General features: G+C 34.7%; 2 protein-coding genes across 3 annotated transcripts; both read left to right on the forward strand.

Annotated features, from left to right (window-relative positions):
- Nucleotides 1–1754: 1754 nt before the first annotated feature.
- On the forward strand, nucleotides 1755–16763 carry adora2ab (adenosine A2a receptor b). 2 transcript variants are annotated; one of them, XM_067375939.1, is made up of 3 exons: nucleotides 1755–2075; nucleotides 4734–5429; nucleotides 13311–16762. In XM_067375939.1, exons 2-3 carry the CDS (start codon nucleotides 5107–5109, stop codon nucleotides 14317–14319), a joined length of 1332 nt encoding a protein of 443 aa, XP_067232040.1. In that variant the 5' UTR covers nucleotides 1755–2075; nucleotides 4734–5106; the 3' UTR covers nucleotides 14320–16762. The 2 variants fall into 2 exon arrangements, with proteins under 2 accessions (XP_067232040.1, XP_067232041.1); XM_067375940.1 differs by lacking the exon at nucleotides 1755–2075 and having other exon boundaries at nucleotides 5090–5429; nucleotides 13311–16763.
- A 2602-nt stretch (nucleotides 16764–19365) lies between these two features.
- Nucleotides 19366–21121, forward strand: snrpd3l (small nuclear ribonucleoprotein D3 polypeptide, like). Its single transcript, XM_067375941.1, has 4 exons — nucleotides 19366–19493; nucleotides 20024–20157; nucleotides 20272–20464; nucleotides 20794–21121. The coding sequence occupies exons 2-4, from the start codon at nucleotides 20032–20034 to the stop codon at nucleotides 20859–20861; spliced, it is 387 nt and encodes a 128-aa protein (XP_067232042.1). The 5' UTR covers nucleotides 19366–19493; nucleotides 20024–20031; the 3' UTR covers nucleotides 20862–21121.
- The last annotated feature ends 407 nt before the right edge of the window (nucleotides 21122–21528 follow it).

Here is a 21528-nt window from a genome sequence, read left to right on the forward strand (position 1 = left end):
CGCTGTATGTCCTACGCCTTCCCTATTTTACTTACGGAAAAAATGTAACTGGCGCCACGTTCGTTCCGTAAGTTGAATAAGGAAGACGTAGGACATACAGTGTAAGCTTTTTGAAGAATACTGTAAAAAATTATGGTACATTTTTCTTTTGTCAAATCAACATAGATAATGTGGTTCAGATAACATAATATTTTGGGTTTCTGTTGATTAAATCAATCACCTTCATTGTATTAACTCAAATTTTTACTTTTAATGAACTCAATTTTAAGGCAACCACGTAACTTACTTTAAGTTAAACCAACAATTATTTTTTACAGTGAGTGTTATGGTAATCTAAAATTATTAAAAATCTTTTTCATTTGAAATAAAGCAGAAATTAAAATACAAATATCAGATGATAACCCAAAAAAATGAAATAAAGTACTATACAAAAACTCAATTGAAAATAAAGCTAAATAGAAATAACTAAGATATAACCCAATTCAAAATTTAATAGTAAAAATAATACTCTCTTTTCAAACTATTTTCTTCTCAAATATCACTCATGTTTATTTAAACATTATTGATATATTGATCTCATCTTGGTCTTTGGGGGTCCTTCTGTCACTGGTTAACAATTACTTTTACGGTACATAAATTCAGTACATTTCCAGCTTGAGTAGGTTTAGCCTTTTAGATCCATAATGTTAAATCAAAGACACCTTTCTGTAGACATGAGTTAAAGTTCTACAACACACACGCCTGTTTTAAATTAACATGGTAGTATTTAAATTACTCCAAGATCACATGATCCTGAAACTGTACAGTAATCAAGATTTCTTCTTCTTCTTCTTCTTCTTCTTCTTATATAGCCTTCTTCTTAAATAGCCTTTTCCTGGAAGTCGTGCATGGCACTTAAGGGAAGGAACAGAAATGTGGAAAATAAATAAATAATCTAAACTACACCCTTGTCTTGTGGAAAGAAAGAATTGAGCCACAAAAAAAAAAAAAAAAAAAAAAAAAAAGGTCTATTTAAACAGCTGTACTCAAGAACTTCCTCCTTCTACGAAAATAACCGTTCATTTTCACACCGATTGTGTCTGGAACTCTGAGGTAAGTGTCTATTTGTGCCGAGCGTAAACAAGGCTGTAGTAAAGGGTGAGCAGGGAGCCTATGATTTGATTTACTGAAGGGCCACAAAAAGTCTTCGGCTTATGTATTAGATCCAAAACATTAAGAAATGTCAGTGTGCGCTGCGTGCTTTAATGAAGTCCTTGGTGGGTGGACCTCAGCCTCTGGTTTGCTGATTACATACATTTATCTTCATGTGGCCCTGAGGTGAAGCAGGATGTTTCAGCTGTACGTGAGAAAGCACACAACCTCACGGTACCCATCACAGGTCCCTCACTTCCTTGTCCTCACGTTCACATCAGCTGGCCCATTGTGCTGGCTGAGTACATACATTTCAAAGCAGGCTTACTAACGATAAATAAAAAATAAACTTGCAAAGTGAACATTTTTCTCACATATCAGTTTTTAAACCTATATAGGCTTAACATATAGTAAATGTGGTACATAAATCAAAACCGTACTCATTTAAATAAATCTTTTTTTTTTCTCTTTTTTTTATTACTATTGTTTTATTTATCTACTTATCATGCGCTGGCTAATGCCTTGACTTTTATTGTTGTAACTGCAGGAAATATGAAACATGACAGTATGACAGTATGATGAAGAGGTTACCTCCCCAGATGTAGACGTAGCGAGGAAAACATCATGTTTAATGTAACCACGAAAACCAATCAGGAGTGCGTCTCTTTCTCTCACAGCGCGTGTCAGTGTCACAGTGAAAGCGCGCGCACTTGTCTGTGGTCACCACACATCTCCGCGGAGCGTTGAGGGAAACTGCTGCTCGCCTTTTCCTCGACCAAACACGTTCAGAGTAGTCTGTAAGTGTACTTTGTCAGGGTGAGGAAAACGTGTGGAATGTACGTACGTTCAGCAGTTTTAAGGTTGGACTTTCAGAAGCGATGAGATGCCAGAGGAGAAACCTACAACTCAGGTGCGCGGCAGAAACGCGCTTGTACACAGCCAAAGTGAGTAACGGAACGAAAGTGTTTTTACCAGTTTTTATAACTGTATTTGTTTACTAATAATGTTTGAGATCTAACTGAAAGTGTTGACTTTGGATTTAGATTAAGTGGCTTTGTCAGTTTTGGAGACAAAGTGACACCTGTATTCTGTGTATTCGTTATAACGTCACGTATTGTTTTTCTCATTTTTTCTACTTTTTTTTTTTTTTTTCTCAAGATAAGGAGTGAAATTAGTCTACTTTTGCAATTAGAAGTTATCACAACTTAAAATTCAACATTAGAATAACTAATAATATGTTCTTTCGACATAAACAATTTAATATAATAAGTGTAGGCGTTGCCTTAAATTTTTAAGTTTAATCAACTTAGTTTTAAGTTGTGATAACTAATTGCAAGAGTCATTTTTTACAGTGTACAGTCAGTGTGACAAGTTACTGTGCTAAAAAATACTTTTAATAGCATTTTTTCCTATTTTCTTTTATCTTTTACAAGTATTATGCCATGCATACACATTTTATGACCTCATATGGGTCTATTTAATCGTTTATTTTTTTATCTTTTGTCATTCCTCATGGCCAAAAGCTGATTAAAAGGACAAAAAAAAAAGAGAACACTTTAACTTTTAGATCATAATTAATATGATTCTTAATGATTTTAAGTAAGATTTTAAAGCTAAAATGTTAAAATTAAAATAAAAAATTTCCTGTCCGCTACCTATCTACATCTATTTATGGAATGATTTTCAGAAAAGTGATGTAATTTACTATCTGTAAAAGGCATATCCTTCTCTGACAGTGCAGGTTTAAAATAACTAGACTAAAATGAGAGCACTGTTAATGGTTTTTTTTATTTTTTTTTTTATGACAGATACATGCTTATCATAGTTCCCAAACCCTCAGCAACATTTCCTCTCATGCCAAACACGCTTGCTGAGCATCTGTTACAGTACTGAATACTGTACAATATTTCCACATTCCCACCCCTTTTTTAAATAAAGATGTGCATGACGTGACTCATGAGGGACTTGGTACATTCTTTTCAGTCCAGACATCATGTGCTTAATATGAAGATACTTCATAACAGTTCAACAAGTTTTGGAAAGTACCTCACCTAATGCACAGGAAACGTTTTGTAGAACGATGCTTGCTGAGGTAATAGTTGTTAAAATGCAATGTGATTCTAGACCTGTGCATTGGAAACAATTTGTCATTTTTTTTTTTGGTTCACTTGAGGGAATCAACAGCCATACCTCAGCCACACTGTACTATAAAAAGCAAACCACAACACTAAACCCCAGAAAGATTGACTGTGACTTTAATCATAGCATTTCTGTGCCTTATCAAACAGAGCTAAAAGATAAGAAATCTCTAAAAAAATAAAATAAAAGATAATGTGGTCTACCTTGAAAGGAATGCTGCAGTTACTCAATTCTTTCTAGATAGGCCTTCACAAAACCACAATAAAGAAATCAAAAGAGTTAAAGGATAGCTAGAATGATTTAATTACACATAGTGACAGAAATTTTTAGATGAGCATACTGTATTTGAACAATTCAGACATTATCAAATACTAAAGAAGTAGAACTGAAACTTATACTATCATTCAAAAGCTTGGGGCCAGTAAGATTTTTTTTAAAGAAATTAATAGTTTTATTCAGCAAGGATGTGTTAAATTGATCAAAAGTGACTGTAAAGACATTTATGTTACAAAAAAATCTATTTCAAATAAATGCTGTTCTTTCATCAAAGGAATTCTATTCATTCTGGAAAAAAATATATCACTGTTTCCACAAAAATATTAAGCAGCACAACTGTTTCAACATTGATACTAATAAGAAATGTTTCTTGAGCAGCAAATCAGCATATTAGAATGATTTGTGAAGGATCATGTGACTAAAGACTGGAGTAATGATGCTAAAAATGTAGCTTTGCCATGACATGAATAAATTACACTTTAAAATATATTACAATAGAAATTACTGTATTTTTAATCAAATAAATGCAAGCTGGGTACACTCTAAAAAATATATTTTCATGATTTAACACATTTTTTCTTTTGTCAAATCAACTTCAATAATTAATGCGGTTCAGATAACATAATATTTTGAGTTTCTGTCGATTAAACCAATCGCCTTCATTGTTTTAACTCAATATTTTAATTGCAGTGAACTCAAAATTTTAAGACAACCAGGGAAACTTACTTTTTAAGTTAAACCAACAATTCTTTTTTACATTGTGAGCATAAGAGGCTTATTTCAAAAACACTTCAAAAATCTTACTGACCCCAAATTATGCCATTTATTCATTTAATAAAGGTGAAACTGATGCATTTCTAAAGTCCGTGTAACATGAAAGCAGAATCACATGAATGGGTACAAAAGAATACTTGTTCATGATTCTAAGCCAATAATAGCAAAGGCATTGCAAAGTTCAACTGTACACATCCTAGAAACTTATGGAGGAAGTGCTGACCGGGTCTTGTGATAAATAAGGCATGCACAAATATTTCATTCGTACTTGTGGAGTCTTTCTTAAAATAAAAGCTTATTGTTGGATTTGGTCTGTGTTCTTTTGCTGGAGACCTCCTGTTTGAGAGATGGATTGCTTTTGTGACCCAGAGATGTTGATCTTTTATTTTGTGATGTGATTGTTCTTTCTTCAGGGTGAGAAGTCCCATTGAAGGTCGGAGCTGCTTCATGCAATCTAGCATCTGTTTCCTTTCAATGAAAGCCTGAAGTGAGCTGGACCTAAAGGACAGGCTGGTGAACAAGTAAATCAAGATTTATGGAGGGGTGTCTCTGTTGACCCTGCAGTTACCACAGTGACCCACAAAGTGGCTTAGCAGCTGATACCAGGTTCTTCCTTTCCCCTCTTCCCCTTCAAAAAGAGAGATATTTGGTTAGAGCAATGGTCGGATTGTTTCGTCCTCACACCTACTGCAGGAGCCATTGAGTGGCAGAGTCCCACTGAGCAATTATCGGGAGCACAACTATGTGTGTCTCTGAGGATGTCCTTTCAGATTGGTTGATGGAACCATGTCTTCTCTCGTCTACATTGTTCTTGAGCTACTGATTGCGGTTTTGGCCGTGGCAGGGAACGTTCTGGTGTGCTGGGCCGTCTGCCTCAACAGCAATCTCCAGAGCATCACCAACTTCTTTGTGGTATCACTGGCCGTGGCGGACATCGCAGTGGGACTCCTGGCCATTCCATTTGCCGTCACCATCAGCACGGGCTTTTGCAGCCATTTTCATGGATGCCTCTTCATCGCCTGCTTTGTGCTGGTCCTCACGCAGAGCTCCATCTTCAGTTTGTTGGCCATTGCTGTGGATCGGTACATTGCCATCAAGATCCCATTGAGGTGAGTGAAAGGTTGTGTTGTGAATTTCAGGTATGAGTTGAAGGCAAACTTTTATTAAGAACAAGATTACTGATCATATGGTTGCTTGAAAGAACAGATTACAGAGTCGCCCCATAGCAAGTACCGATACATTCATAATTGGTTATTATTAATGGTAAAAATGTATCTAAACTTGTGTTATCAGAATTGCAATCTTGTCTGTTTGTCTAAATAATGGCAAATGGGAGCAGGGTTATTATATTATATTTTTAAATAAAATAAGTGTTATAATAAAACTAAAAAAATAAATATAAATAAATTAAACAAAGTAGATAACAAGGTAAAATTTCTCATTTTAATTTAGTTTCATGTCATGTACTACAATAACTAAAACTAAAATAAGAATGAATAAAAACTATAGACATATTTAAAAACATTGAACATGGAAATTATGGAAGATTGTATAAAAAAAGACCGTAATTAAAGATAAAACCTCACAATGCGAGAAATAAATTGAATTGCGAGTTTACATGTAGCAATTCTGACTTCTTTTCTCAGAATTGCAAGATATAAACTCATAATTAAGAAAAAATAAAGTCAGAATTGCTTATTTTCTCAGAATTGTAAGATGTAAACTTAATAAAGTCAAAATTCTGAGGGAATTCTGTCTTTTTTTCTCAGAATTGCGAGTTAATATGTGAGATACTCGCAATTGCATGTTATAAAGTCAGAATTGCATTATAAACTTGCAATTCTGAGAAAAAAAGACTTCCATATGAAATATATTAAAAAAAACATTGACAAAAACCCAATTAAATTACTTAAACTTTAACTAAAATTTTAATGAAAACTGAAAATATAAATATTAAAAATATTCAAAATATTAAACTATAAAAGTGTCTCAAAGATACTAAAATAACACTGGATAGTGATACAGTCCTTTTTTATACCGGTTTGGAATGCAGACATACACACAATCCAAAATAAATATATATTGTTCACACAAAAATGAAAAGTCTGTCATCATTTACTCATGGCATAGGGGCATAAAATATATTGAAAAATGTATATTCTATATCTTTTTTTGCATTCCACAGAGGAAAGATGGTTCATACAGGTTTAGAATGACATGAGAGGCATTGTGTGTTTGTGTGAGTGTTTTTATGTGTATTTAATAAAACGTGTTTGCAGATATGTAATCTTATGTAATCTTTATTTATGTGATTTTTGCAAATGTTTTGATATGAGGTTAAAGGCTCTTAGACTGAGTTCCTTTTTCCTGATAATGACTTGATAATGGGCAAAACATGCACTGTAATTCCCTCAAATACATGTAATTTCCCCTTTAATCACTCTTTCTCTGCTTGCAATGATTTTTGCAGTAAATAGGAGTCATGCAGCTTTACGCTGTTGACAAATGTTTCAAGAATAGTTTGTTTCAGTAGAGCCAAATCAATAATCAATACTTAATCTGGCACCATATTGTAACACAATGACATACAAAGGAGGAGCAAACAAGTCACACCCTACAGGAAGTAGAATGGGAATATTTGACAGATCTATCTATCTATCTATCTATCTATCTATCTATCTATCTATCTATCTATCTATCTATCTATCTATCTATCTATCTATCTATCTATCTATCTATCTATCTATCTATCTATCTATCTATCTATCTATCTATCTATCTATCTATCTATCACTTGTTTCAAAGTTTTCAAACAGCTACAAACATTCAAAAACAAATGTTGCTTCTTTTTTTATTCTTTTTACACTCAAATTCTAAATGAAATTCTGCATTCTGTTTGCTACCTCCATTCAAATTCTGAAATTGATTTGTAATTCAAAAGCCATTCTCAATTCAGTTCTAAATGGCATACAACCCTGGTTGCTAGATGCTTTTTTTAACAGGCCCAAGTCTCTAGATTTGACTCAGGTCCCTCCTTCAATGTAAGCCTAGGGGATTTTTCAGCCGTTTTATTGTCCGTTAGGTGTAAATCATAGGTCTGATCCTTTACAAAAATAATAGCACACGTCTACTCCACAAGCCACATGATTTGTGGTATCATTCATTGTATGTAGCACAAACAGTGAGGGAGTTTAATACTGAGGTTAAGGGTTTCTCGGAATAAATAGTGTGTATACACACTTTAATTAGTGATTGAAGTATTTATCATAAAGAGTTATGCTTATTTTAGTATTTTTTACTACTAATTATATCTTGGTCCAATGATATAAACTTAATTTACTGAAGATGTAAAAGTGTCTGGTATTAAACCTGGGACATTTTGCACTCCAGTTGAACATCGTAATTATTATTCTTAAACCCTCTGGCCCAGCAGTTCTCAGCAGCACTTTTCGGAAGCTGAAAGGTGTGGGACTTTACCACCTGCCTGCATACAGGGTGTGATGCACATTTCTGCTCATGGTGTAGATTGAGCTGCCCAAAGCGTTGTAAGAGAACAGCAGTGACAGCAAAAGCCTGTGCAAGTGTTGATTACATAAGGTCTGCCGGCTTCCAGTCTCTGTGGGTGTGTGAATGAGGTACCAGTAGTACTGGAGCCCAGTAAGTCCTCTGGGTTTAATGAAACAGCCACTGTTGTTCTCGATGGGCCTGATATAAGCCCAAGGATTTTTGGAACAATTGACATTTGACCACCATTTCCAACTGTTGCCCTTGGCAAAGGAAACATGTAGCAGGGCTGTCTGTGTGACGGGATGTTTGAAATGTGTAGCGGCTGTGGATTTTGCACAGCTGTATTCCAAACTGTTTGTAAACTGATGCTTATGCAGTTGCTGATGTGCTTTGTATAATTTATTTCAGTATCAAGTTTTTCAACCAGGGGTCTGCGGGGTCTCAATATTACGGAAGCCCTGAACCGCATGGTGAAAAAAAAAAAAAAAAAAAAAAAAAACTTGGTAGGGAGAAAAAAAAAAATCGAAATGTTATCTCGTTATTTCAACATAATAAGTCGTTATAACGACATAATATCTCGTTATTTCAACATAATATCTCGTTATTTCAAGATATTAAGTCGTTATAACGACATATTATCTCGTTATTTCAACATAATAAGTCGTTATAACGACATAATATCTCGTTATTTCAACATAATAAGTCGTTATAACGACATAATATCTCGTTATTTCAAGATATTAAGTCGTTATAACGACATATTATCTCGTTATTTCAACATAATAAGTCGTTATAACGACATAATATCTCGTTATTTCAACATAATAAGTCGTTATTTCAACATAATAACTCTTCATTATCTATCAAGTATGATAAAGGAGCTTTGCTTTTTAACGTCCCCAGTGGCGCAACGCTAAAGTATTGGACCGCCAGTCTAGCTTTTACTGCGATCGCCGCGGTTTTAATCCGCCTTTTGCCGAGTTCGTTCTTCTCTAGTTTCACATCACATTTCAAAAAAGGCATTTATTTTCAAAGGAAATTAAAACAATGTTATAAAAGTGCAAATAACCTGCCTAACGAGTGTTTAATAACATTAAACGTATTTATTGGGCAGGGTTAGCAGCATGTTCGATATTACCCACTAGAGGGCAGAATAACACAGGGAATCAATTAAAGAATGCAATAGTTATGTTGAACTACTGTTACAATTTGGTGCTCCAAAATCACAGAGGTTTATCATGGGAATTTGCGTTCATCCCAGGCTAACCTTTATTGAGGTTAAATTTATTAGACCATAGTAAATAAAACAATTTACAGTGCAAATGTCAGGGGTCCAATCTGATTTGAACTATAATAAAACATAGAGATGCACTAGTCCAGGGGCCAAAAACGTTTTTAAGCTGGGTTTTTTATTATTATTCTGAGCTTGCAAACAAACTGTTGTGTAATATTTTCTAAAGATATAAAAATCAAAATAGGTGCTAATATATTGAAATAATAGGACACGGAGTGTCTATTTACAGTAAGTGCAAATAGCGTCCCTTGTTGACAAACACTCTTTACAGTATAGCTCCAGTGTCTGGTTGGGCCACTCAAGTTTAAAAAGGGACAGTTGTAATTTAATGTATTCAGTGGCATAACAATAACATGTGGTTTCAGATTTTGGCTTTTACAGCGATCGCTGTGAACAAGTGTTTAATAATATTAAAAGTATTCATTGAGTATGGGGTTGGTGGAAAGTGGAGGGGTTTTATTCTCCCAATAATGCAGCATCCATTTAATAATTTTAATAAATATAATCACTCTGATATTATTATCTGCCAATACTAGCCTACAGCATAAATACTATTTACACTTCTTGCAAAGAACTGATAGGCTGCTTTTACATGGTGTCAATAGAATATATCGCTATTTCACCTAGTATAAATAGCATATCGTGAAAATGCTGCTATTGTCATTTAGTATAAATAGGATGTATCGGTATTTTCACTTAGTGTAAATAGCATCTGTAGGGGTGTCAAACTCATTTTAGTTTGAGGGACGGACTGGAAAGAAATGAACCATATGCGGGCCGAATTACCTTCTTCTTATAATAACCTTAGTGTGCAGATAGTTGCATTAATATTAAACATATGAACAACAAATTAATTTGCAAGAAAACTGCATTGTTTTTTTTGTTTTTTTACAGTGAAAAGTCTATTCGATTTTTATGATTATTTACTATTTTGATTTATCATGGCCAATTTAAATTTTTATAAGAAGCAAAACGTCTGATTCTGATACTGGTTGCAGTTTTTTTTTAAAGCAAATTTATTTGTTGTTTATTTTTTCACAGGCCAAACAGGTCTTAAACAAATATATCTTTGATATTTGAGGCAAACACTGGCATTTGGATATTAGAGGCATTTTTTTTATCATAGTCAAAGATGTTATGCACATGAGCATGAGCAGTTGTTTTTAATTTAAATTACATACATGCTTACATACTTTGTAAATACACAGATTAAATTTTGGGAAAATATTACAAAGCAGTTTGTTTGCAAGCCCAGAATAATAATAAAAAAAACCCAGCTTAAAAACGTTTTTGGCCCCTGGACTAGTGCATCTCTATGTTTTATTATAGTTCAAATCAGATTGGACCCCTGACATTTGCACTGTAAATTGTTTTATTTACTATGGTCTAATAAATTTAACCTCAATAAAGGTTAGCCTGGGATGAACGCAAATTCCCATGATAAACCTCTGTGATTTTGGAGCACCAAATTGTAACAGTAGTTCAACATAACTATTGCATTCTTTAATTGATTCCCTGTGTTATTCTGCCCTCTAGTGGGTAATATCGAACATGCTGCTAACCCTGCCCAATAAATACGTTTAATGTTATTAAACACTCGTTAGGCAGGTTATTTGCACTTTTATAACATTGTTTTAATTTCCTTTGAAAATAAATGCCTTTTTTTTGATATGTGATGTGAAACTAGAGAAGAACGAACTCGGCAAAAGGCGGATTTGAAACCGCGGCGATCGCAGTAAAAGCTAGACTGGCGGTCCAATACTTTAGCGTTGCGCCACTGGGGACGTTAAAAGCAAACCTCCTTTATCATACTTGATAGATAATGAAGAGTTATTATGTTGAAATAACGACTTATTATGTTGAAATAACGAGATATTATGTCGTTATAACGACTTATTATGTTGAAATAACGAGATAATATGTCGTTATAACGACTTAATATCTTGAAATAACGAGATATTATGTCGTTATAACGACTTATTATGTTGAAATAACGAGATAATATGTCGTTATAACGACTTAATATCTTGAAATAACGAGATATTATGTCGTTATAACGACTTATTATGTTGAAATAACGAGATATTATGTCGTTTTAACGACCTAATATTTTGAAATAACGAGATATTATGTCGTTATAACGACTTATTATGTTGAAATAACGAGATATTATGTCGTTATAACGACTTATTATGTTGAAATAACGAGATAACTTTTCGATTTTTTTTTTCCTCCCTACCAATTTTTTTTTTTTTTTTTTTTTTTTTCACCATGCGGTTCAGGGCTTCCGTACAATATAGTAGCATTGTTAATAAAACATGTTTTAATGTGTTACCATGAATTTTTTTTTTTTTTTTTTTTTGGTGGCCTGTGGGTTGGCTGGGAGGGGGTTTCTGGTAGGTATAAAAAAACAAATGATGTTTGGTTGCATTAACAGTTTTCACATGCATACTTCTGCCTAAGAGGACAGAACACCATACCGATTAAATAGTCTACTCTCGAACGAATGACTCACATGAGCTGGTTCTTTTCAGTGAATCAATCAAACAAACAATGCAACCAGCCCGACTCGTGAACAAATGACTCTTATAAGCCAGTTTCTTTTAGTGAATCAAAAACATACAGCGTAACCAGTGTATAGTCTGACTCTTGAATGAATCTCATGTGAGCTGGTTCTTTTTAGCAAAAACAAAAACAAAAAAAACAGATAAACAGTGTAGACCAACTCACAAACAAATGACTTTTGAGCTGGTTCTTCTTAGAGAATCTAAAAACCTACAACACAACCAGTGTAGTCCAACTCTTGAAAGAATAACTCTTCTGATTTGGTTCTTTTTAGTGAATAAAAAGCATACAGCGCAACCAGTGTAGTATGACATGTGAACGAATGACTCTTACGAGTCGTTTCTTTTTAGAATCAAAAATATACAGGGCAAACACATGCAAGTTAGAAGTTAAAGTGATTGTTCACCCAAAAATGAATATTTCCCCATGATTTACTCACCTTCAAGCCATCCAAGTTGTATATGACTATCTTCTTTCAGACGAATACAGTCGGAAATATATTTAAATATATTCTGTCCTATGATTCTGTCTCTTCCAAGCTATATAATAGCAGTGAATGGAGGGCCTGTTTTGAAGCCCAAAACAGTGCATCCATCCATCATAAAAGTACTCCACAAGGCTCCGGGGGGTTAATAAAGGCCTTCTGAAGCGAAGGGATGGGTTTTTGTAAGCAAAAAAATCTACATTTAAAACTTTATAAACTAAAATAACTAGCTTCTGGCAGACGACCGCATACTGTGCAGGTTGACTTGCGCAACAAGAGTAACCCCTGACGCGATGTATGTCCCCTTCCCTTCCGTCTGCCTGAAGCTAGTTATTATAGTTAATAAAGTTTTAAATATGGATACTTTTTTTACAAAAACCCATCGCTTCACTTCAGAAGGCCTTTATTAATTCCCCGGAGTTGTGTGGAGTACTTTTACGATGGATGGATGCACTTTTTTTGCTTCAAAATTGGGCCCCACTCACTGCCATTAGGAAAACACATCTCCGATTGTTTTTGTCTGAAAGAAGATACACCTAGCATGGCTTGAGGGTGAGTAAATCATGGGATAATTTTCATTTTTGGGTGAAGTGGATTGCATTTTTGCCACCTCTCAAAGTACTGTGAAAAGTTTTTAATAATCTTTTGCAGTTGAAACCCCCTGATTTAACTGAACAATTTAAGTCTTATTGTTTTCTAATTATATCACCGAAAAGATTACGTTTTCAGCCTCATTGAAAGCTGTACAAAAACAAAGCCTCTAAGTTTTATTTTAAGACTAGGCACAATACAGGTGAAATATATGTTTCTTATTAGCACATATCCTGGTATTTTCCACTTTGGCAACAATTACTAGGACTTAACACCTAAACAATAGACATTTCCCAGGAGCAAATTCAGTGCATGCTTGTGTGGATTTGGAAAAAAAAAATGCCATACCCTTTTCCAGCCCTGACAGTGAACAATACAGAACAATACAGCCCACTTCAGGATGGGCTTTAGGAAACATTAACATATTGTGTGAGGCAGATAGAGTTGTAATATATGATCAAATTTGGCATGCTTATCACCATAGTGCTTCATAGCATATTTCCTTCCAAAATTGCTGTTTCATGTCTGTTTTTGTTTTGTTTCGCTAAGGTACAACAGCCTTGTCACAGGCCAAAGAGCCAAAGGCATCATTGCGGTATGCTGGATACTTTCAGTGGTCATCGGCTTGACCCCCATGCTGGGCTGGAACAGTGGCATCGCCGCAGACACAAACAGCTCCTGTCCTCAAGGTATGACGGAGTGCCTGTTCGAGAAGGTGGTCACCATGGGTTACATGGTTTACTTTAACTTTTTCGGCTGCGTCTTGATTCCACTATTTGCTATGCTGGCCATCTACGCACGGATCTTCATGGCTGCCCGTCGCCAGCTCAGACAGATGGAGCAGAAGCTAGTGCACATGCACGGACATACCCACGGGGAGGGATCCTCATCCCGGTCCACACTGCAAAGGGAGGTCCACGCCGCCAAATCCTTGGCTATCATCGTGGGCCTCTTCGCTATTTGTTGGCTCCCGTTGCACATCATTAACTGCTTCACATTGTTCTGCCCTCAGTGTGATCGACCTCAGGACTGGGTCATGTACCTGGCCATCATACTTTCACATGCTAATTCAGTAGTGAACCCGTTTATATACGCCTACCGAATACGTGACTTCAGGCAAACCTTCCGAAGGATCATCCGTCAGCACTTCCTGTGGCATGAAAACAGACTGGCTATTGGTAACAGCAATGGAGCTATGGCTGCTTCTTCTGCTGCGGTCAGTGTGATTGAGACTTCTTGTACCATGTCCAATGGCTTTGTGCTGGATCCCAATCCCATTCGAGCCATGATTTCTTGCGATGAATTTACAAAGCAAATGCCAGCAAAAATCAGGCCAGAAACGGAATTCCAAGACTTAGGATACAGCTTAAATGGAGCTTTAAATGGAGCCAGTTCGACACAGATTTTTTCATTACATACCAGGGAGGAAGTTCCCTCCATCAGAGACCATGTAGAAATCATGACGGTAAAAGACTGTAGTGCTGTTACTAATGTGCCTGTCAGATGTCTGGTGCCCATAAGGACAAGCAACTCATCCGATCTTGCAGAAGTGTCATGACACACACTTCCATTACGCAACAAGTTAAATAGCCAAACGAGGCTTGTTTCGTTCTTCGCGAGGCAATCACTGATCTGAGTTGTTGTGCAGTACTATCCGGGCCAGGGTCAGGAAAGATAAAGCTATGAGAGGATCACATAGCTCCTGTGGGAACCCTCACTGCACAGATTCCAGGAATTTTTACTTGTCTTTGCAGTCAAACACCCCTGATGGTGTTTCCAGATTTTCTGACCTCATAAAGAACTAGTTTGCTGACATTGTAGAGTATATTCAAAGCGATTCTAAGGAGCATTATTAAGAGATCATTGTTCCCAGCCAAAGTGGGAGAGGCCTAATGGATTAAATCAATATTCTGGGGAATTCACATAAACCTGTTATGACCGTGCCATATAATACCTTGATGTGTGGCACGCTTTAAAGAAGCATCATGTTTCTGTGCTTTATAAGTAGGAGTAAATTCGCAATACACTTTCAAGAACCTCTGTAGCGCTTTAAAGCATAGGGCTGCATGATTTTGGGAAACAAATATAATTGCAATTTTTCTGATTAAAAATTGTGATTGCTATTTAAAGTGTGATTGGAAAAAAGCTCCAGGTTTGCAGTGTGTGCTTGTTTGTAGGGCTGCACAATTTGTCCAGAAATGTTTTGATTATATATTAATATGACTATAAAATAATTTCTCATTATTATTACTTAAATTAAAAAATAAGAAATTTTACTATTATAATATTTCACTGTAAAATAAAAAAAATCAAGTATTTAAGAAAAATGATGTAATAATAATAATTCCAAATGCACGTTGTTATTTTTTTTTACTGTGAACCGAGCCACTCTGAGACACTGAAAACAGCACATCATGAGCTGTTAGCTTGTAAAAGAACAAGAATGTAATATACATAACTATGTTTTCAGTGGTGTATAAAGACCTTACATAATGAACCATTATGTTTTTATTTCCTTAGAATTAGGGCTGCACGATTAATCGCAATTAAACTGCACGTGATTTGTCAAAAGCTGTGACTATTTTATGCGCAGCTTGTCAGAGCTGTACGGCTCAGTGATCAGTAGTAAATGCTTCTCCATCTGAAAGCCAGAGGGTGCTCTTGCACAGAAACTCCAAATATGCCCTGCTGCAGAAGTAGATAACACATGTCATTCCAGGAAATCCCTATGGGCATCATACTATTGCTATAGCTGAATAAACAGAAAATTAAAAACTAATGAACACACGACTGCCTTTTTCTGTGTAAGAAGCCACATCATCTCATAGAAGGATGCTCAACTGATGTTATGAAGTGAGTTTGGAGTAAAGACATGTTATTAAATGATGTCTTTTGTTGGACAAGATGTACATAAATGCTTCTCATGTCTGGAAAGATGTTTGATTTTTCAAATGTACATTATAAGTGACTCAAACTCGCAGTGCTTTCAGATGGATTTGCATTTCGAGCCATACTTCATTGACAAGCTGTGCATAAAAAAATAATCGCAGCCTTTGCAAATTCATAATTGCACTAAGAATCACGTTTAAGCGTGCTTTCAATGTTATTTTTTCTAATTAATCGTGCAGCCCTACTTAGAATGCGCCATGAGTCCCCTTCCATTGAATTCGCAATTTTGTTTCCACAGTAGCCCTAACAAACTGCTCTACAGAGCGTGTTTGCTTGACTGTGTCCCATGTCCTGTGTTGGCCACCGTAGCTTCTCTATGTGTTTCGAAAGGGAGGGATTAGTGGTGGACTGAGCCGTTGGTTGCAGTTCGCAACCTCACCACTAGACGCCGCAAAAATGTACACGCTGAACCTTTAAATTGCAGCCTTGTGATATTGTGATTTCTGTTCAATTTCTATTAATTGTGCAGCCCTATTAAAACATGACCAAACTGAATTATACTGTACTGACTGTAAGCATGTGTTAATATTTAAGGAAATGTACTGAATAAAACAAAGCTATAACCAAATTTGCACAAATAAAGTGTTATGTATGATGTACACTCTCAGAAAAAAAAAAGTACAAGATGTTACTGGGGCGGCACCCAGATACAAAAAGTGCTAAAGCTAAAAGGTAATTATTAGTACCTAAATGATACATATTAAAAGGTATTGCCCTAGTGACATCTGTTGCACCTTAGGGTTCAACCCCACTGACAACCTATTTTTTACTGAGAGTGCATAAAACCTTGTGTGTTGATTAAATGAGCAGTCATCTGTCATAGATTTATTTATTCTTCAACACAACATAATGATTAGGGATCATAAAATTCTCAGAGGATGTAGAACAGCGGTGTATAATCCTCTCTTGTGACACACGCGCATACAAACACAATCGTGGACTACTACACAGACCAGCTATGATTGTATTTACAGAGAGACTGCTGACGCCAGCGGCCGGCCTAATGCAATGGAAATCAAATGAAGGGGCATTTGATGATCCCTTAAAATGTACCATTACACTTCTCTTTTCCTCATTAAAAAGCTTTAGAGTGGGAAAGATCTGCACTACATGATACATGTATTTGGCACATGGGAGTTGACATTTTTAGGTGTTGTGGTGTGTAACGGTCCATTTATAGGAGCGAGTATAGAGTGACCATTCATAAAAATGGAACAAGTGAGCTAGACTTTTCCCAGAATTTTTACATTTTTGTTTTTTTTAAATTATAACTTTGATCAATATTGCCTCTGTATTTGGCTTACTCTGAAGGATCATAGACATGGGCAGTCGATGCATTTACATTTGTTATAAATCAGCAGACATATTTTCAAATATCACAGGGGGAAAAAATGTACATATGTATGTGTGTATATGCACATACATATATACATATTTATTTTTTTCTATTTTAACATATTAAATTTTTTTTTTTTTTTCAGTGATGGCAAAAGTTTATATTTGGTTAGTGAATAATAATATTATTAATAAAAATATTTATTATTAATAAGTAAAGTTATAATATTAATAATAATTAATATAATAATACTTAATAAGTATATATATATATATATAATTATTTACTTAATTATTTATACACACACACACACACACACACACAATTACTTTAATATTTGTTGAGTAAATATAAAAATGTTCAATAATATATTAAAATAGAAATATATGATAATACTTTGCAATATTTTTTATTAATAGAATAGTTCTATTTTTATTAACTAACATTAACAAAAGTTATTAAATACTGTACAATTATTTATTATATATATATATATATTTTTTTTTTTTTTTATATTTTTTGAGGAAATGTAAAAATTGTACATTAATATATTAAAATATATTATATTATTATTATTACTATTATTATTATTACAAATATATTGTTAGTTAATACATTAACTAGTGTTAAAAAATTAGACCTTGTTGTAGTGTTACCAAATATATGTAGCCTATACATATATATTTTTCTTATTATGAAAATTAGGTTATTGAAGCTGTGCACATACATTATATATATATATATAATTATATTATTATTTATATTATTTTAATGCCAACTACCCAATTATACTAATTATAATCATTATAACAATAAAAAGCAAAAGTTAAGAAAAGGATAGAAGCTTTTTCAATTGTTCAGTTCTGTCCATTTGCTCAGTAAAGGTGATGTGTCCAGCACTTGGTCAGAGTATATCAGTTCAGATCTGCTGGTTTGTTGATTCAAGCTGAGAAATGTCAGTCAGCACAGCAGTGGCGTGGTTTGATTTTGTTTTGAAAGCACTATTTTTTAATAAGACAGATGTCCTTTACAAAAACGAATCTCCAGGCTTACGCAGTAATTTATCTTATTCCATCATGGATGTTTGTTGTGTAAATCAGATCGGAGTGAAGCTAACAGACTGTCAGCATGTCACATAGATCAGTAGCAGCTGGCAGGTTCATTCTGCTGGTAAAATGAGGTTTGAAGACATTGCTGAGTTACTGTGTAATCAACAAACGTGCCCCCACCTCTTCCACTGTCACTGGTTGTAATTGGCTGAATTTAGTTTTTTTTTTTTTTTTTCTCTCTTTTGTGGATCCGATGCAGGTGACATTTTTCAGAATGTCAGGTTCAAGATCATGGGGGCAGTTTCAGGTCACAGAAAGAGACTGTTGATTTTATTTTATAAAAACAGTTTCCTGTTAATGCTTTCAAAGAAAGGTTTTTCTTACCTCTTACAATTGACAAAATTCCTTAGATAACATCAAAATAAAAGAATAGGTTAATAAATGCCTATATTAGGAGCGGAGTTTCGATGTTGCAACGTTATGTGGTAAAATTAAATAAACCAATTGTTTAATGTTCTGCACTTTGACAAACAATATTTCAGCCCATTATTAGATTTTACTTGCATTTATTTCTGGAAAACAGGAACATTCAATTAATAAACATAATCAGCAGACGTAATGGTTTTACTTCCTGTCTTGGCTCAGTTCAGCCCATTTTGCACATAACATCTCTTGTTCTGCAGTGATTTACAGACAAAGAGGAAAAGACTATGCTAAGAATAGACACAGAATCAGTCTATCAAGCAGCAGGATGAAGAACACATTTAGACTCCATATTGCTGCCTTACACAATTCCTGAGAGTACAGCGATGAATCTTGATGATGCCAAACACAGACAAATGACTTCTCCAAGCGTCTTCCATTGTTTTCCATTGCGTCTTCCATCTTTTGACCTTTATTGTTTTATATGTGCCATATACTGTATCATATATAAAAAAGTAATGGTTTAAAAGTAAATATAGCCTATAAAAGTAATAATTTATAAAATCTGTGTCAAAGATGGATTTCATGGACAATAAATATATAGTAAGATTAATATATTTTTTTAAAATAATAACTACTAAATGATAACCAACAAGCAGAAATAAATGCTGAATGTGACACCTAACATTTTATTAAAACGATTGATAACTCTGTGACATTAATTGAAAGACTAAATTAAATTGAATCATATCCACAATTCAATACCGCCCTCTTCTGTAAATCTGAAGTGTCTTCTTCCCCTTGTTCACGCTGACCTGAATTTTACATATTAATAGGACTTCAATTCCCAAGATGCAACAAGGGTTTCAGGATAAGGCGGGGCTTCTGCTTTCAGCTGCATTGTGGGAGCGGGAAAACGCCGCAAATACTCACGTTGTTCAGTAGTGGAGATTTCAACGAAGCCGTCTACTCAAGGTACTGTAATGCTTAATAGCGAAAATCTACTACTTGAAGTCTGTTACTTGGTCTTTTACTAAAAAAAAAAAATAGAGTCGTGTTTGATCTGTTGGATTCTTTAGCGGAGAAACGTCCATCTTGTTTGCTTGGTTTATTCATGCGATTCGTTCGAGATCACTCTAGATGTTTATTGTGAATTTCTTAGTTTAGTTATTGAAGTCAGTATAAGCTAACTTTAGTAAATACCAGAACTGAATGATTTTCATGACGCTCGTTTTAGGTTTTACACCGTAGATTGTGTCCTCCAATATGCATAGAACATGATTCTCGAATGAATGATTCTTATGAGTCGGTTCTTTTTAGTGAATCACAACTGTAAAGCGTGAGTGTCGTCGGATTGCCGAATGAATCGTTCTAATGAGTCGGCTCTTGTTCTAATGAGTCGGAACTGTGACACATTCTCACTCTACAGTTATTATTTTCGCCATGTCTGACTCGAAAATAACCTAAATTTATTTGCTGTTAATTAACTTTTTTTTGTCTCCCAGGTTAAAACATGTCTATTGGTGTTCCCATCAAAGTCCTGCATGAAGCAGAGGGTCACATCGTGACCTGCGAGACAAACACAGGTGAAGTGTACAGAGGCAAACTGATTGAAGCAGAGGACAACATGAACTGCCAGGTACTTCTGAAAAATTCTTTCTTGAAACGTTGTCTCTGTTACCCAAACCATTTCCATTAACTTGAATTTGCAATGATTCATGACTAATGCAAATACTTATGTTGTGTGAACCAGATGTCCAACATTACAGTGACCTATCGCGACGGCAGAGTGTCCCAGTTGGAGCAGGTGTACATTCGTGGCAGCAAAATACGCTTTCTCATTCTGCCTGACATGTTGAAAAACGCCCCTATGTTGAAGAGCATGAAAAACAAAAACCAAGGGGCAGGAGCTGGAAGAGGCAAAGCTGCTATTCTCAAAGCACAAGGTTAGTCAACGAACATCCTTTATACGGTATTGTTGACTTCATACAGTAGCTGCATATGTATTATTCAGTGGTTGCAATATCAAGTGCTTTTTAGATGCATAAATTATTTGTATGGTCCCAAATGTTTTTGCTGGGAATATAGTACATTTTACTTGTAGTACTATTAATTTTAATATAAATGCTACAGTTAAAATATTACAATTCTTAAAAAACGATTGGAAAGATAAGGGCACTGTTTGTCATTTAATACATTATCAAGTGGCTGAACAAGTTATCGTTTTTCATGGGAAAAGCACAAGATGAAACCACTGTTTATTTTTCCCTTGCAGTCGCAGCAAGAGGCCGAGGTCGAGGAGGACCAGGAGGAAGGGGAAATATTTTCCAGAAAAGGCGATAATGTGAATCCTGTTTCAGTCACAACGTCATTTTGTACAGTTTTATTTTTCTTTTGAGAAATTGTGCTTTTTTTTTGCATTGTTAAAATTGGTGATCTTGTTATTTTTGTTTTGATTTTTTCAGTAGTTTTATTTCACTTTTCTCATGTAATAAAGCTGTTTAATTACACAAAGTGTTTTATTGATTAGGTGAAGGAATGATTTAGCATCATGTCATTCCATTTATTAGCAGTCAAATATCTAAACACCTCAGCATGCACTTAAAATTTGCACCAAATTATTGCTTTAAAGGAAAATAACCTGTTTAATCAGTTTTCTCAGTGTCCTAATTATGTAATGTTTTTAATGATTTAGATGCCATGGACCCCAAATATGATCATCCTCATGCGAGGGACCCCAATACTTACGTTTAAAAGATAAAAATATTTCTTTTTTCATGTTTAAAGACCCAATTTATACTATAAAAAAATACTATTAATTTGGGAAATATTTAGTTTCTATTTTTTTTTTTTATATAGTTCTGTACTGTTAAATGTATTTTTGTTTATATTAAGTTATCCAAGTCAATTTATTGCTTATTTTTATTTATTTAAAATTAATTTTAGATCAGACCCCTTGCTCTAGAACACACTGGATGTTAAATTTAAACCTGTTTATTAATTTGTCCAC

This window comes from Chanodichthys erythropterus, chromosome 22, assembly GCF_024489055.1.
Source record: "Chanodichthys erythropterus isolate Z2021 chromosome 22, ASM2448905v1, whole genome shotgun sequence".
In the NCBI taxonomy this organism is placed as follows: Eukaryota; Metazoa; Chordata; class Actinopteri; order Cypriniformes; family Xenocyprididae; genus Chanodichthys; species Chanodichthys erythropterus.